The sequence below is a fragment of the Eurosta solidaginis genome, chromosome 1, assembly GCF_040869045.1.
Source record: "Eurosta solidaginis isolate ZX-2024a chromosome 1, ASM4086904v1, whole genome shotgun sequence".
Taxonomy (NCBI): domain Eukaryota; kingdom Metazoa; phylum Arthropoda; class Insecta; order Diptera; family Tephritidae; genus Eurosta; species Eurosta solidaginis.
Window position 1 is genome coordinate 1,465,184 of NC_090319.1, and position 18,181 is coordinate 1,483,364.

Sequence of the window (18,181 nt, forward strand, 5' to 3'; positions counted from 1 at the left end):
TTGTAGGTCTAAAAAAATTATATTATATTTTTAGTACCCTTCAACTTTATATCTAGTCATTGTCTTATTAAGACTGTCAATTTATTACGAAAACATCAATTACTTAAGCGAAACATACTAGTTATATACATATGTACAATGTTCTATTGAATTAAATTAAATATATATATATTTACTAAGATCCAAAAAAGAATGCATTATCTGATCTACATGAAATAAAAGCACAATTTGACCGTTAACCCATCGGCGGCTGGGTGAAAGGTTTTTTAGTGCCTAAAGGAAAGCTTTAGTTAAAAAGCATTGCAACCAAAGCTTTTTGTGTGACAGTTAAATATTACATACATTGTATAGTCTGCTATAGGAAGAACTTTTTTAGTAGGAATTCAAACCTTAATATTTGTTTCATTATTTATATCTTCCATTTAATATTTCGATGAATTGTTCTCTATATGTGTACATATGTACATAGGTGCTTTATAACGAAAGCAGCTAAAATTCGAACATAATTTGGCAACGATTTTTTTCAAAAAAAGCACTGCCGAGTTCAATGCTATTTGACTCACTTCGTCCAGTTCAGTTTTTGACGTTACCTCGAACACTTCGGACATAATTAACCAACATAGTAAGCGTATCTTGTAAATTATTTAAATACATACATATATGTATGTGTTTGTAAAAATAAAACCAGAATTATGTTGATATCCTTAAAAATAAAATACTTAAATTGTGTGAATCGAGACAAAAATGTGCTGTGTACCACTTGAACTAAATATTATTGCCAAAAATTTATAGATTTTGCAATTATCCAATTGGCACTGGTGTGTGAAAATTTTTTCTGATGTACAGAAACCAGATATGTATATGTATGTACATACACGCAAACATACACACGCTTTATTTGAAACTTATATTGAATAAATATTAGAGAGCGCAGTTATCTATTAAAATTAGATGAATTTGTTTTTAAATGGAATATTATTTGCTATCAAGCAGCTGAATTTATTAAACATTTTGAGCACGGAAATTAAATTTATTTTTAGAAAATGTCTTGGAAGAAACATGGTTTGCAATTTTCCCTCATTTATTAAAGCTTTTTTCGTCCTCGTGGCTTTCCGTCTATTGTCTCTCCCCAAGTGCATACGACTTGACAGCTATCAACGAATTAATTTAGAGCAAATCCTGTATACTGCACCCCTCGTTTCTGGTCGAATATGCTTACATGTGTACATACATTTGCATTTGTTTACGTGCTCGAGATTCGTTAAGTTATTCTGTTGGTATGTAAATTGCATATGTTAACATACATATACATATTTTGCCAAAAGAAACATTGAAGTCATCAGTGAAGCGGCAGTTACCCACGAACGTGTGTCGTACGTACGGACGTTTGTCGTACGAAACACGTTTGACCGAACCCTCAAGCCCGTAGGAATCAATGCGTGCGTCTGTGTACATGTACATAAAATATTTGTGTGTGTATTGTTACAGATAAACACTGTTGCCATTGACCAGTTTGCATGCATGCTTATAGAAACATCAACTTTTTCCAATTTAATTTTTGATGTTGTAAAAGGCTGGAATTAATATTAAATAAACATAAATAGATTACATATTGTAACGAATTTACTGCAAATCCTCTTATTTGCAACCTTCTGCTAAGTTCGAATCACTAAGCTATTGAATAAATAACTCCAGTATTTAATAATGCAACATGACCTTTATTCAAGTACTTCACAATAAATAACTCTAATATTGCTCGACATATAGCGTGCTTAATCGAAACGGATTGATGACCTTTATTCAAGTACTTCACAATAAATAACTCTAATATTGCTCGACATATAGCGTGCTTAATCGAAACGGATTGTAGCGCCTCTACTATTGCTGCCTTTTATACTCTTTGATTTCCTCGTTGCATCTTCTAGGCGCTTCTGTTCTAGAATCTACTAGTTGGTTATCTGTTATAATTATAACTACAGATGTACGTGTATAGCTCTCATATGCGCGTGTGTTTGTGAGCGACACTTCCACAATTATAATTGCATATATCAGATAAGATATCTGCAAGTGTTTGTGCGTTGTTTCTCCGCTGCGTGTACGTACATATGTGTAGACCTAATGATTGATTCGTTTATGTAGATACATAATGATTGATTTATTGATGTGCATACAAATCACTCCTAGCATCGGCTTAGAGATGACAGTACCCCTTAGTGTTGCTAATATTCGTAACACTGCCCTCCACCTTAGTCTGGTCGTCCCGGTCAGAGAAATCTCTCGATCTAAACGCTGCCAGCCTTTCCAAATGAACCACTTTCATTTTGGTTCGTGGTTCGCCAATGGTTTGTATGTGGTACACTACATCGTTGATCCGTTTTACAACTTTGTAATGGACATTCCCAATTACACTGCAATTTCGTGAACAAACCTTTTTTCCTTGTGGGTTGTATAACAGCACCAAATCTCCTTCCTGAAACCCTTCCGAATTAATTGCTTTATCGTACCTCGCTTTCATCTTGTCACTCATAATCTTTGATCGTTGCCTTACAAGATCGTGTATCTCTCTCAGCTCTTCTTCCAAGACACCAGTGGATTTCTTGGCATTTCTCTCCGCATCGGCATCTATGCCAAACTTCAAATCAGCTGGCAGTCGAAGGTCATTGCCAAAAATTACCTTTGCGGGAGTTTGGCCCGTTGTCTCATGCACTGCCGATCGGCAAGCCATCAAGAATAATGATATATGTGTGTCCCATTCCTTATGGTACTTGTCTACTACTTTCCTTAAATGTTCTATTGAATCGTTCCACCATACCATCGGACTGCGGATGCAATGCAGTTGTCCGTGTTTTTCGAATTCCCAATGATTTACACATTTCCTGGAACACAGCTGATTCGAAATTCATGCCTTGGTCAGAATGTAACTCCATACCTTGCAACCCAATTGTTTATAAACACTTCTGCTACTGTTTCCGCTTCTTGATTTGGGATTGGGTATATCTCTGGCCATTTGCTGAAGTAATCCATAACCACCAGTACATATTTGTTTCCGCAGTTGCTAGTAGGAAATGAATCTGCAACATCCATGGCGATCCTTTCAAATGGCGTACCTGAGTTATATTTCTTCATCTGGCCATGACTTCGGGTTTTGGGCCCTTTCGCTCTGCTGCAAACCTCGCAGTTCCCAATCCACTCAGTGACCGACTGACGGCAACCAATCCAATAGAATCTCTGTTTAATCTTCTCGAGCGTCTTCGTGATTCCAACATGACCTCTGTTTAGACCATTATGCAGCTCGCTGAGCACGTCAGGAATCCTCTTTCTGGGAACAACTATCAGTTTCTTCTTGCATTGACCATCCTCACTCTCCCATACTGTTCCACTGTGCCCAATATGATTTCGCAATGGGACTCCCTGCCGATATCTCCTCTCTATTTGGTCTTTCGTTTCGATCGACCCTAGCATAACTAGCTGACACTTCCTTAGCTGTTCCGTGTCCCATTCATCTGTACATGTTATAGTCATTAGCCGGACATCTATAATATCTTCTTTAGCCTCGGCCTTTGAACAGTGCTTGCAAACTACATGGTCTTCGTGACATTGCATCGGTATTTCCATGGGTACTACCTTTTCGATGCTCAATGGAAAGGTCATAGCTTTGTAGTCGCTCGATCCACCGTGCCAATTGTTCTTCCGGATTACGTAACTGCAGAAGCCATTTCAACGCTGCGTGATCTGTCCTGACGCGGAATCGTTGGCCGTAGAGGTATTTGTGAAAATGTTTAATGCACTCTACCAATACCAACAGCTCTCTCCGTGTAACGCAATAGTTCCTGTCTGGTTTTCCCTTTGAACGGCTGTAATATGCAACTACATTCTCCTGTCCATCGACCAGTTGTGATAAAACGCCTCCTATAGCATATCCGCTCGTATCTGTATCTAGAATAAACGTTGCTCCTGGAATCGGATATGCCAACATTGGGGCAGTGCACAAACTTCAATGTTTGGAAAGCTACTTCTTGCTCCTTCTTCCATTGAAAAGCTTTATTTTTTCTTGTTAGCTCGTGGTAATATGTGCACAGCCCAAGGAAACTTCTCAATTCATGCAGATTCTGTGGTCTTGGCCAATCCTTCAGTGCTTCTATCTTTTCATTCGCGGTGCAGATGCCCTCCGTCGTTACTTTATGATCCAAGTAACTAACTTGCTTCTTGAACAGTGAATACTTTTTGGGACTAAGTTTCAGACCAGCACCAGCTATTCTTTGGAAAACCTCCTCCAAGTTCTTCAGATGTTCTTCGAGGTTCTTTCCCAATACGATGATGTCGTCTAGGTACACTAAGCATGTTTTCCAATGTAGTCCTTTCAGCACCTGATCCATGAGTCTTTCAAATGTAGCTGGTGCATTACATAGTCCAAAAGGCATCACTGTAAATTGCCAAAGACCATCACCGATACTGAAGGCTGTTTTCTCTTTGTCTTCCTCCTTCACTTCCACTTGTCAGTAGCCGCTTTTCAAGTCAAGTGTGGAAAACCATTTCGTACCAGAGAGCGAGTCTAGAGTGTCATAAATTCTTGACAATGGGTAGCTATCCTGTTTCGTAACGTCATTCAACTTCCGGTAGTCCACGCAAAACCTCATTTTTCCATCCTTCTTCTTTACAAGTACTACCGGTGAGCTCCATGGACTAGCTGATGGTTCGATGACGCCGCTGTCGCTCATTTGACATTATGATTTGACTCACAACTTCCCGCTTCGCCAGTGGAACACTACGAGGAGTTTGACGTATCGGCCTCGCGTCTCCAGTGTCAATTTGATGTTTCACAACATTGGTGCGGCCTGGTTTGGAACCACCCTGGTCAAATATGTTTGCGTACTTTAGGAGCAGTTGCTTTGCCTTACTGTGGTAATCTTGATCAAGCCCCTCCGTCCATGTCGTGATGTCATTTGAAAGATCAGTCTTGCTAGTTGAAACGTGTTCCTGGAGCTGTTCACAGTTAATAACTATTTCAGCCTCTTGGCATCTTCCCAATATAGCTCCTTTTGTCAGTTTGAGTGGTGTCTTGAACTCATTGAGTACTCTTACCGGAATACGTCCATCTTGTTTTGTCATAGCCAGGGTTTTTCCTACAAGTATGTTCGGTGCTGATTTGTTTGCTGCCTCGACAATCCACAATTTGTTTGTCCCACAATCTCCCTCAACCTTTGCCCAGATGACTGCTTCGGATCTTGGTGGTATTTGCTGACTCTCTTCCACAAGCACTCGTTTACTGCCGGAGCCTCTCTCGTAGCCGAAAGTGGCACATCCACGTTCTTATATCGCATCGCCTTGCTTTGCATATCGATCTTGATGCCTTGGTCGATTAAGAAGTCCATTCCAATTATGATTTCATCAACAATCTCTGCCATTATAAAATTTTGTAATACCGTGATGTTCCCAATTGCGACTTCATATGATACTTCTCCTAGAACCGCGGTGTCTTTTCCAGTGGCTGTACGCAATCTTGCTCCATGCAATGGTCTTATTTTCTTGTTGACTAAATCCGCTCGAATGATGGAATGAGATGCACCCGTATCTACAGTCGGTAAGCGTTCCTTTCCATCCACATGTCCTCCGACAGTAAGATTGTTTGACCTTCTTCCAATTTGTGAGATACGATATTATGGGGCATTCAATTGAGAGAGCCAGCTGGTGCGGCTGACTCGCTATAGTTTAACGATTGATTGGTCTTTGAGATCTGCTCATCTCCTTCAGCTCTGCGTTTACGACCACCCACATTGTTGGGACTGTTAGAGTTGGTGTTGCAATAACGCGCAATGTGCCCTGGCTTTCCACACTTAAAGCATTTGACTGCATCATTATTCTTCTGCTGCGTACCCTTCAATGCTTCCAAAATTGTGTCTACCCACTCTGGTCTTTCTACTTCCACACGATGAGCCTTATATGCTGGTTTATTCAATAGGGAGGCAGTTTCCTGAGTCAATGCATGTTATACCGTTTCAGCAAATGTCAGCTTTGGGTTTGCGTATGTAGCTCGCTTCGTTTTCACGTTCCGTATGCCATTTATAAAACTCTGGATTTTAACCCTCTCGGTGCTTTCGACGGTTGCGTCTGCATTTGCGAGATTAGCCAATCTTATAACATCCGACGCAAACTCCTGCAAAGCCTTATTCGCTCTTTGGTGACGGTTTTGCAACTCAATTTGGTATATCTGTTTTCTATGCTCGCTTCCATAACGTCTCTCGACAGCGGCCATCAATGCTTCATAGTTGTTCTGCTCTTCTTCGGGAATTGTCTGTAGGATTTCGGCTGCTGGCCCCTTCAATGCTACGAATAGAGCTGCAACTTTATCTTCAGCATTCCAGTTGTTCACTGCTGCGGTCTTCTCAAACTGTAGCTTAAAGACCTGGAAAGGAACAGAACCGTCAAAGAATGGTGTTTTTACCTTTGGATTACTCGCTGAAATAGCTGGGCGATTTAGTTGTAACTGCTCCATACGACCCTTCAAATCATCGACTTCTGCCTGATATTGAGCGATTTTTGTATCCTGCGCTTCCAGCTTTTATGTTGCCGTTGCTTCCTGTGCTTCTAACTGCGAAGACATTTGTGCCATCTGCAATGATAAGCGCTCCTCTTGTTCTTCCATCTTGGATTTTATGCGTGTCTCCTGCGATTCCAGTTGGGATGCCATATATGTCTTCTATTCTTCCAGTTGAGTTTCCATCTTGGATGTAATCTGTGTCGACATTTCTGACATACGCGTTTCTTGTGCTTCAATCTTCGCTGTTATACGGTTCTCCTGTGATTCCAGTTCAGATGACACTGTCGATGTTTGAGCAGATATTGCAGCCAATATCATGTTCAAGTCTGTGCTCGTAACTGTCTGCGATATTTCGTTTGTCTCTTCAATATTTGTTGATGTCTCGTCGACATCAAGATGAAAGACATACTCTTCCACGTTAATTCCTTCTGCTTCCATTGCTTCTCGTAGTCGTGCCTGAAGTTCGAGTATAATGCCGGTTGTATACAATCCACAGCTCTCCAACTCCTTCTTCAGTTGCTGGATCTTCAATTCACTGAACTTTGCCATGTCCTTGTTGTCCTCTGGAATTTATTCAACAATTCCTCTTCTGACACCAATTGTAACGAACTTACTGCAAATCCTCTTATTTGCAACCTTCTGCTAAGTTCGAATCACTAAACTGTTGAATAAATAACTCCAATATTTAATAATGCAAATGGCCTTTATTCAAGTACTTCACAATAAATAACTCTAATATTGCTCGACAGATAGCGTGCTTAATCGAAACTGAATGTAGCGCCTCTGCTATTGCTGCCTTTTATACTCTTTGATTTCCTCGTTGCATCTTCTAGGCGCTTCTGTCCTAGAATCTACTAGTTGGTTATCTGTTATAATTATAACTACAGATGTACGTGTATAGCTCTCATATGCGCGTGTGTTTGTGAGCGACACTTCCACAATTATAATTGCATATCTCAGATGAGATATCTGCAAGTGTTTGTTCGTTGCTTCTCCGCTGCGTGTACGTACATATGTGTAGACCTAATGATTGATTCGTTTATGTAGATATATAATGATTGATTTATTGATGTGCATACAAATCACTCCTAGCATCGGCTTAGAGATTACAGTACCCCTTAGCCTTGCTAATATTCGTAACAATATTTATAATCTGCACTTTTACATAATTATTTCGAATTATTTTCACAATTTTTCAAAATTTATTAGGTGCTTTTGCATAAAACCGCAAACAGTCAAAAATTAGCGCACAAAAGTTTACTAGGTAACTATGTCTAGTGAGAGAGCGATCAGCTGACACGTTCTTACTGGAAAACATCAAAATTGTTTTGATTTCTACGTTCCGGGCTACGTACGTACGGGCGTTGCACGTCGGTGAGTTTTCGTTTACATTGCACACTCATAAAGCTGCAGACATTGGTGCTTTATCAGTAACCTTATAACAGGTGATTCGACCAACCTTACGAGAATCAATGCAATCGATTATTGGTGCCGCTAAGGTCGTAACCGTATCGTAGCCAACCAATTGGTTTTTGGTTTACCGTCGTAACGATAAACAGCTGATTACGTTAGGGATACGACTACAGCGATACGACAAACGGCACCAATGAATACAGCTTAAAGCTGCAGACATTGGTGATTTATCGGTAACCTTATAACAGCTGATTCGACCAACCTTATGGGAATCAATGCAATCGATTATTGGTGCCGCTAAGGTCGTAACCGTATCGTAGCCAACCAATTGGTTTTTGGTTTACCATCGTAACGATAAACAGCTGATTACGTTAGGGATACGACTACAGCGATACGACATACGGCACCAATGACTCCCGCTTAAAGCTGCGTATGCACCGACGTGTGTCGTACGTACGGGCGTTTGTCGTACGAAGCACGTTTGACCGAACCCTCAAGCCCGTAGGAATCAATGTGTGCGTCTGTGTACATGTACATAACATACTTGTGAGTATTGTTTACAGCAAAGCAATGTTGCCATTGACTTTTGGAATTACAATTTTTCATGGTGCAAATGGCAGTACTTAACTGAATAAGACTTTCTATTTCATTTATTTGTAACCTCCAATTTTATATAATAATTTTAGAATATTTCAACAAAATTTTAAATAATCATTAGGCCTTTTTGTATAATAAATGCAATTGGTCCAAACATAGCACCCAAAATATTTAATAGGCAACTCTGTCTTGTGAGAGAACAATCAGCTGACACGTTCTTACGAAAAAAATCAAAATTGGTTTGATTTCTACGTTCCGGGCTACGTACGTACTTGCGTTGAACGTCGGTGAGTTTTCGTTTACACTGCACACTCATAAGATAGGTCGTGTCAGCTGACACGTTTTTCATACTACGGTCGACAAAAATAGACGGAGGGCCAACAGACGCGCACGTAAACATAAGTTCAGCGCGTCACCAATTACCATCACCGCCAAAGAGGTTGAGGATGCCATCGGTCATGCTAAACCATCCAAAGCAGTGGGCCCAGACGGCATAGCCAGGCCGATGCTTAAAAGCCTAGGGCAAGAGGGTTTCAAATATTTAGCACATGTTTTCAACTTGTCTCTTTACACCTTTGTCATACCCGAAAAATGAAAAATGGCCAAGGTGGTCCCGCTACTAAAGCCTGGGAAACCAGCTAACATAGGAGAGTAATATCGCCCGATATCTCCCCTATCGCCAGTAGCCAAGACGCTTGAAGCCATTTTGCTCCCCCACTTCAAAGCAAATTTGCAGCTAGCCTGTCATCAGCATGGCTTTAGAAAGCTCCATAGCACCACCACCGCGCTAAATGCCATTAGAACCCAGATAAATTGTGGTCTAAATCAGAAGCCCCACCATAGAACAGTACTCGTAGCGCTAGACCTATCAAAAGCTTTTGATACGGTCAACCATGACACGTTACTGCAAGACTTGGAAGGGTCTACCCTTCTCCCATGTCTTAAAAGGTGGACCGCAAATTATCTGGGTGGTCGGCAGGCACCGGTGCAATTCAGAAACGAAATATCAAAGCTAAGAATAATTAAACAAGGGTGCCTCAGGGTGGTGTCCTATCCCCACTTTTGTTTAATTTTTACATATCAAAACTACCTTTGTCACCAGAAGGAGTTACTATCGTTTCTTACACCGATGACTGCACAATAATGGCCACAGGCCCGGGCCAAAAGATCGATGAGTTTTGCAACAGAATAAACTGATCTCTCCAGTTTTTTCGCCTCGCGAACCCTGGCATTATCACCACTAAATCATCCGCGACCCTATTTACAACTTGGACGTCCCAAATGTCGACCATTTTGAACATCCACGTCGATGGCACTACGCTACAGACTGTCCTACACCCTAAAATCTTGGGTGTGACGTTTGATCAGGATGTACATTTTGGTAAGCACGCAGCCGCAATTGTTCCGAAAGTCCAGAGCCGTAATAAAATCCTCAAATCCCTTGCTGACAGTACTTTGGGAATAGACAAAGAAACGCTCATTACCACATACAAAGCAATTGGCGAGCCGTTAGCGTGTTACGCGTCCCCTATATGGTCGCCAAGCCTAAAAACTACCCACTGGAAGAAGCTACAGGCCTGCCAAAATACTGCGCTCAGAACCATCACGGGCTGTCTTCTTATGTCCCCAGAACACCATCTACATAGTGAGGCGAGAATACTCCCCATCAAGGAGAGAAATGAGATGCTAACCAAACATTTCCTGTTGAATACCCAGAAACCTGGGCATCCCAACAGACATCCGATTGATGAGCCAACACCGCCAGAATTAAGATACGAAAAAAAAAACAAGATAACTAGTATCCCTATTAGCGTTGCCAAATGTCCCGTATTGGCCGGGACATCCCATATTTCTCACAAATTTTAAAGTGTCCCGCCGGGAAATGCTATGTCCCGGCACTTTCACAATATCAAAATAACGACTGAATTCTGTCATTCAGTCTCATCTCTTTTCCTTGAGAGACAATTTTTATGACTTGAGATGATTTCGGTATTCAGTAAACGAAAGTCACAAAAACAATTCAACGAAATCCACCAAAAAGACAATTTACTCATACAACAAATTATATAAAAAATAAAAAAAAAAATTAAACAAATTATATAGCATTGGATTTTGTCAACATAACGTTGGCTGGTATTGTGGCTGAGCTTGCTAAGACATCGTTCACAATTTTGTATAAAAAATCCCACATTGTGTAGGTTCGAATCTCAGCGGGTCCACATAGAGTTCAATGTTTTTTTTTTGAAGTATTTTCTGTTTTTTAATTTTTTCTAGCTTATTTTAATTTGAGGAATAAAACAATATATTTAAAGCGTTTTTCGCAAATAATTTTGATACTTTTTCTGAAATTTTCACGTTTGTGATCTGCCCCGGCCCTGCTCACAAATTAGTGATTGCTTTTGTGAAGCTAGCGACGCGAGACAGCTTACAGAATGGCAAATTATCTCAAAAGTGACTTTCACCCCAAATAGTCTCTAATAGTGACTAGAGACGTCTTACTGAATTCAGCTGTAAATAAATTATAATCTGATACGAAACATGGCCTTATTTGCGGCTTCGATTGTATTCAGCTCATTAGCATATTGCATGCAACTCTGTAAAGAAGAAAAAATCATCCCTACTGGGGTTCTGAATATGGTCAATGTTTGACATTTCGCACACCTAAATATTCATTTTGCAAGGCAAGTGTTGTGTTTTAAAATAACGTTTGGAAAATGAATGCTTAGAATACTGAATTCGCACTAAAGTAATTGCTAGCCTGTTTCATAAAAATATTTGTTATAAATAAATGAGTTTAAACAGTTTAATTTCATCTAAAAATTATTTCGCCGAATGAGCCACCCATGCAAATATATAGGTGTTTCTTATTTTTCAAATGTACAGGGAAATTTTTAAAAATACCGGGAACTCGGTCCAAATTTCAGGATTGTCCCGGGAACCCGAAATAGAAATCTGGCAACCCTAATCCCTATTGTTAACAGCTCTGTGCAGTTTTCCCTCTTCAATCCGCCTTCAATGTGAGTATAGATATGAATACGTCGGTCCATGATTTAAGTCGCACATCGGGACAGGTACGATGAGAAACTTTTAAAGCGTAGCACTGTTCTTTTCAATTGGAGCTCCTCTGTGGATTCGGGGTGCGCTGCATTTTAATGTTTTCTACAAGTTAGCGGACCTTCATGCATCATTTCGCCGCCAAACGGAGGAGCTTTTCATGGTATACTTACATTTGAAGGGCTTACCAACTTTAATTTGAGGGGCAATCCCGGTTCGGAAACATTTTCTGAAGCCTTTTGATTTTAATTTTGCCATCAGTTGAGTCGGGGATCTTAGCTAGTAGCAGTACAGTTGAGCCATTACACTATCCACTTAAATTTTTTGTGTCTTTTGATAAGAAAATGTCTTAAATTGATAGAAGCAGAATGAATTATCCCTACTTGTTGATGCAAGCTTTCCATATTCATGAATTTATATCATTCGGTTGTGCAATTTTATTAGTCAGGTAACCAAAAACAGCACAATAACCCCACAAAATTCCTAAAATGGAACGAATTTGTATGTCAGAATTTTTTTGTTTATAGGCAAACATATTAACACACATTTAAATGTACATACGTAAAGCTCTTCATTCATAAATGTTTCAATGAGCGGTTACGGCCACAAGTTAGTACTTATGTGTGCGTGTGTGTGTCTGCGTGGTCGTATAACGAGGACACGTGGAACCTTTTACACTTGCACATACGTAAATTGTGTCGTCTACTAAAAAAACGGTTTACAATATTTATGTGTAGCGCAATGGGGCTCCACTTGTGGAAGAGAGTATAAAAAGTGAGAGCGAAGGCATTTTTGTTTACACAAATTAACGATAGTGAATTCAAAAAAAAAATTTTAAATGCATTCCCATATGTGCCTGCGCTTTGTAACGAAAGCTTTTTGAGCTTTTTGAACATAAAATATAATATGTGAAAACGAGTTCGCAAGAGTTTTTCATAATTTAATTTTAATTGAAAATTTTAGCTTTAATAGCGCAAGTTTAACCAGTTAAGCCCAATTGTGACACTTTAAATGTTAACAAGTTGCTTGACACTTGCATCAACGACGGCGATCTCAACGAAATCTTCAAGTGATATTTTGGCCATTTTTGCTAAACAATCTAATGGTATATATATATATTTTTAAATACAAATGTTTATTTTAATATTTTTCAAAATAAAAAACTAGTTTCAGATGCAAACCTCGCCATTGAGTTTGACGATATATTGGACACAAAGTTAGTTGCACCTAAGAAGCCGTCAATGACGAAGCAATTGACTTTAAGTTCTCCTACAACAAATAACAAAAGTAATCATTTACCCAATGCTGGTAGTAAAAGCACAACCACAAGCACACTTATGCTGTCACCTATTACTGAACCTCCTATCAGTATCAGTGCCACCTCACCAAAAACTCAATCCGAATCGGATACCATCCAGTTGAAGAATAGCAGCGATACCAAGTTGTTGCAAAGGTGTCCCAGCAATTGTACCACATTTTCGCCAAACCCGCTTCTTATCAATGGCTTGCCTGATTTGACATCAAAAATCGTGGTATCGCCTTCCATAAAGGTCAGCACTGATACAAGTGGACGTTCTGCAGCTTTGGAACGAGCTTATGTTCACGATGTTTATGAGCATTGTGAGGAACCAACTGGTCCGATAAGACCACGCATAGCACAATTTCTCAACAACTTGGAGGCTGGTTCTGTAGTATGTGATGTGGGCTGCGGTAATGGACGTTATCTTGCCCATGGAAATAATGCCATTTGCACGGTGGGAGTAGATTGCTGTTACCGTCTGAGTAGAGTAGCTCGCGATAAAGGTGTAGAGGTAAGTATATATTACAAATAACTATATTCGCGTAATTCCATGCAAATATACATTAGGGTGGTGCCTAAAAATTAAGCAGTCACAGATATGACATATAAGTTATGGCCCCGATTGGACACATTTAAAGTATGCCGCCACACAGGGGTCACTGTTCGACACCCTCACATGTAACCGAAGCGGACCTAACTAATAATATTGATGGTATTAGATAAACTAAAGCTTAGGGAAATATGGATTATATATTCAGCATGTAATGCTTCAACCTTTTTCAGGACCAAAGTTTACATGATATCTTTTGACTGTTTAGGGGATTGCGACTGACTACCCTAATACACGTATATTCCAACTATAATTCAAATATCATGATTTCTTTAACATAACAATATTTTCACTTAAAAGGTTTTGATGTGCGATAATCTGGAGTTACCATTTCGAGATGACTCATTTGATGCCGTGCTATCTTTGGCTGTTGTTCATCATTTCGCCACCACTGAGAGGCGTGTGAGCGCTCTCCGTGAATTGGCACGTATATTACGTATTGGTGGACGCGTCATTATAACAGTCTGGGCACTTGAGCAGAGACATCGCCGCTTTGAATCACAAGATGTTCTCATTCCATGGCAACCACCGAAAATTCGTAATCTTAGTTGCTCGGATGAAGAGGACGATGATAGTTTTCTTCCACCATATCATGCATACACTGAAGACTCCACAAACTCAAGTCGCTCAGCTGGAGATGGCGACAGTTCTAGCTTATCATCCTCTTCACCTGGTGAATCATGTTATAGCTTCGTTCGACGAGCAATACAAGTAAGTAATTCTATCAAAAAATAGCGGCAGACTTAAATTTATAGCAAATGTTTTTCAGAAACTTGCTGGCGGTCGCAGACATCCATGGTTTTTGGACTCGTGGACATCCAAAGATACAAAAAATGATAGTAGTCTAGACTTTGAGGATGTAAAAGATTTGCCTATCGAGCTAAGGCGGCTTGAAGATTTTGATGATTTTCATGATCCACCACTCTCTGCTGGACTCAAGTCAAGAAGTCTTGGTAGTATCTTGAATCCACCACCACGCCAAATAGTACGCTCACGTTCGAGTGTACCAAGCTTGAGTGGCACAGTTTCGCATTCCGATCAAAACCACAAGCCAGGTACACAAACTTTCCAGCACCTTCAAGCGTTGGATAAGAGCAACGGTGCTGGAGGTATTGCTAACCTAAATAGCGTTTCGCCAACTAAACTAATTAATACATCTAATGCCAAAGTTTTAAATAGTAGTACATCATTGGGTAGACGACCTAAACTGATCAAACAGAAACAATCACTCTATGATGAGTATCAACTGCCGGAAAATTCCTTTCACACGATAAGTACCTTCAATAGCGTTAATAATAGTGTCAGCAATAATTTGTTTCTACGCGGCGGCGGCTGTTACTACAATAGCAAAAATAATAATGGTAGTGCTCAGGCCGCAGGATCAACAACAAATCCATATAGTTTGCACCAGCAATCGTCTCTAACAGCTCGCCAAATGATGCAAGCAAGTTTATTTTTACGTAAGCAAAGTTCTTTGAATGAAGAACTTATGGCGGTCAATCGTTTGCGCGAAAAGGAGAGAGTACGTAAACGCATACAGAAGCAGACCTCATTAAATGAAGCATTTCTTTGCCGTTCGGCATTATTCTCAAAGAAGCTGCATGTTATACGAGAAAGCTTCTCAAAGAAAGTGAAAACTTCCACTGGAAGTTTTGAGAAAGTCACTAAAACTGGATTAAATAAATTAGTACATAACCTTTCATCATATATAGGACCGGGAACAACAGCCGCAGGAGCTACAGAGAAGCCAACGTGCCAAACAGAGCAAGCAAACGTAACACCGCAGAATACGAATGTTGCGAAATGTAAAAAATATCATCACCATCATCATCATCATAACCCCATGCAACAACAACAGCAATTGCAACAGCAACAGACCCTTAATCTTCAAAAATACCAAAGGCACCAAGGTGTCGCTATGTATGTTCACGAAAAACATTCTCCAACATCAACCTTACAGAAACAATTATCCCTTGGTAGCGGTGCAAATAAATATGCTGGACCTGTAACATATTGCAACAATCCTGAATGCGCTACCACCACAGCATGCTATTGCAGTACTTATCATTATACAGGGTGCAACACATTTTGTCCGACTAACGATATTAATGGTAATAAGGAGGATAAAGCTAGACGATATTCTCGTGAGTCTGGCTCGGATTCCTCGAAAGACAGCAGTTTGCAATCTGATACCAGCATAGAGTCAGAGGATAGCTTCGCCTCAGTCATTTTTATACCTAAGCCAGAGCAACATCAGCAACAACTTAACTACCAACAACAACACCAGAATTCCAACTCCAGTTCAAGCAATTCGTCTTCTAGCAACGGTAGGGGCAATGCAACTGGCGGTGGATGTCCTGTATATGGGAACTGTTGTCAACATAAGAACGGAACATGCAAATTACGATCCCAATGTAATCTTGCTAGCTGTATTACGTGTCTTAAACATCTGCAGCATGCAAACCAGCAGCGCCTATCATCTGGCCCTACATCGCCTCTGATTATGCCCTGCCCACCTACCCCAGCACACTCGCCAGCAGCAGCACAAACAGCAGTAACCTCACCACCTCAAACGGTGGCATCTGTTACCGCTGCAATGGCCATTCTGACTCCACCTTTAAATGGTAGCTATGCTGCGAATAAGATACAAAATTCGAAAGACGAAATAAAACAAACTAAAGAAGACGTTGAAACCCGGTTTAATTTCGATGAAGCGCATATCAAGCAAAATGAGTATATCCATGAAACAGAGCATGCAAACGAACAACAAACTTTTAAAGAAAAAAGGGTCGAACTTGAAGAAAAAATTACACGACAGATCGTCAAGAATCTACCTCCGATACCTAAATTTCGTAAACAACAGAGTTTGCAATTAATTCGGCAAAACTTTCCAATTGTTAGACGCTCCTCCGGCACATCCACTACATTTCTGCCGAGTATACCAAAACTTATGTCTCTTGAACTTTTTAATCCCGCCACTGATGATTTAGATAGTGATTCTAGTGAGGCATCTACACCAAATTCTATTGATAGTGTTATAAGTACTTCAAGTAAACCAAATATGACGGTCACAACTCAATCTGAGCAAAAAGAAGGAGGTTCGGAAAAGGGAGAACGTAACAAAAACGATCATAAAGGAGATCAGGGAAACACGATTAAAATGAACGAACAAAAGTATTGCAATGGAGAATTGAATATTAACAATATTTATTTAAATGAAAACGACAGTTGTCCCATACCACCAACGCGTGCAAATACTAAAACAAATGCGACCTCACTGAACCAAGAAGAAACGGACTGTGGCGAGTTTGCTGAACAGCTAAATGCACAATTGCTGAAGAAAATAAAAGACAAGGCCTCTTTGGAAGACTGTGAAAGTTCAGAATTTACTAGAGACTCTAGCGAGCAAGTAGATATGTATTTCAGTGCGTCGGGCGAAAGCCTTAGTAGGAAGCGAAGTACTGAGCTACGAGAATTGTCAACGATTCGAGAAGAGTTACGAGATCGTCGTTTAATGCTGGCTAATCTTTCAATACAACCAAGTTTACAACAATCGCCAACTTCGTCGACTTCTTCACTTTCTTCGCAAACTAGAAGTTTTACCATCCATGAGGAAAATGAAGACGAAAGTGATGAGCGAAGTTACTCTTTGCAACTGTACGAGAATTGCAAAGTCTCGAAAATTAATTATAAACGTAATCGGTCCTATAACCTTAACGCAGAAACGGCTTATTTGCTACAAGATGACGGAGATATATTTGCGGAGGAAGAAGAAGAGGGAGAGGAAAAATTCAACCACTCACTTAAAGAAACGGAACATAAAAGTTTTCAATATGATTTGAAAGTTCAGAAGGAAACGGCTACAGGACGCAACATAAATGACATTAAATATGGTTCTTTAGAATCTGAAGGAAATTTAGAAAAAGAAGGCAATAATGAAACAAAAGTATGCGATAAAGTACGGCAAATATCTCATAATAATCGACAGTCAACTGAGTCCTGGGGAAACTCAAACAGCTCAACAGGTTCGCTTGAAAGTCCGTCACAAGGCGGTGCCACAACCCATCATCGCTATTATCATGTCTTTCGCGAGGGTGAACTCGACGCTTTGATAAATCACCATGTGGCGAGTCTTCATATAGTTTCTTCATACTATGAGAGAGCCAGTTGGTGTGTGGTTGCGGAAAAGGTTCAAGTTTGGACAATATAAAAACGATGGCGTTTTGGGGCATTAAAATAACTTAAAAACATCCATACAAAATAATAATAATAAATAATGCGTATGTTAACCATTAAGAGTCAAAACTATATGTATTTATATATATTGAAGGAATTGCTAGTTTAGTCATATTTTTTAGCTATAATTTAATGCTGATGTTAAGGCTAAGCTCAATTTATTTCATTCATTTACTAAGTAGGAAAATCGAACACATAGGTATACTTAGACCGACTAAAATAAAGAAAATATCTTCCTTGTACGCTAATGACAATTACTTAGCTCACAACAAACGTTTAAAAATTATGGAACAAATTTTCTGATGTAGGTATTCAATTTTTTGAATTATAGCGTGCAATGTTGTAAATAGTTGGAAAGGTCTTCAGTAAGCTTACCATTTTTTCTTTCTTTTGAATTACGAGTTCAAAATAGTTCTGTTCAATAAAATTCATC

The 18,181-nt window shown here is 39.8% G+C and overlaps 1 protein-coding gene across 2 annotated transcripts; it reads left to right on the top strand.

Moving 5' to 3' along the window:
- Positions 1-578: 578 nt before the first annotated feature.
- Positions 579-17,950, top strand: fid (fire dancer). 2 transcript variants are annotated; one of them, XM_067777221.1, is made up of 5 exons: positions 591-622; positions 12,566-12,707; positions 12,770-13,413; positions 13,813-14,223; positions 14,282-17,950. In XM_067777221.1, exons 2-5 carry the CDS (start codon positions 12,614-12,616, stop codon positions 17,720-17,722), a joined length of 4,590 nt encoding a protein of 1,529 aa, XP_067633322.1. In that variant the 5' UTR covers positions 591-622; positions 12,566-12,613; the 3' UTR covers positions 17,723-17,950. The 2 variants fall into 2 exon arrangements, with proteins under 2 accessions (XP_067633330.1, XP_067633322.1); XM_067777229.1 differs by lacking the exon at positions 12,566-12,707 and having other exon boundaries at positions 579-622.
- The last annotated feature ends 231 nt before the right edge of the window (positions 17,951-18,181 follow it).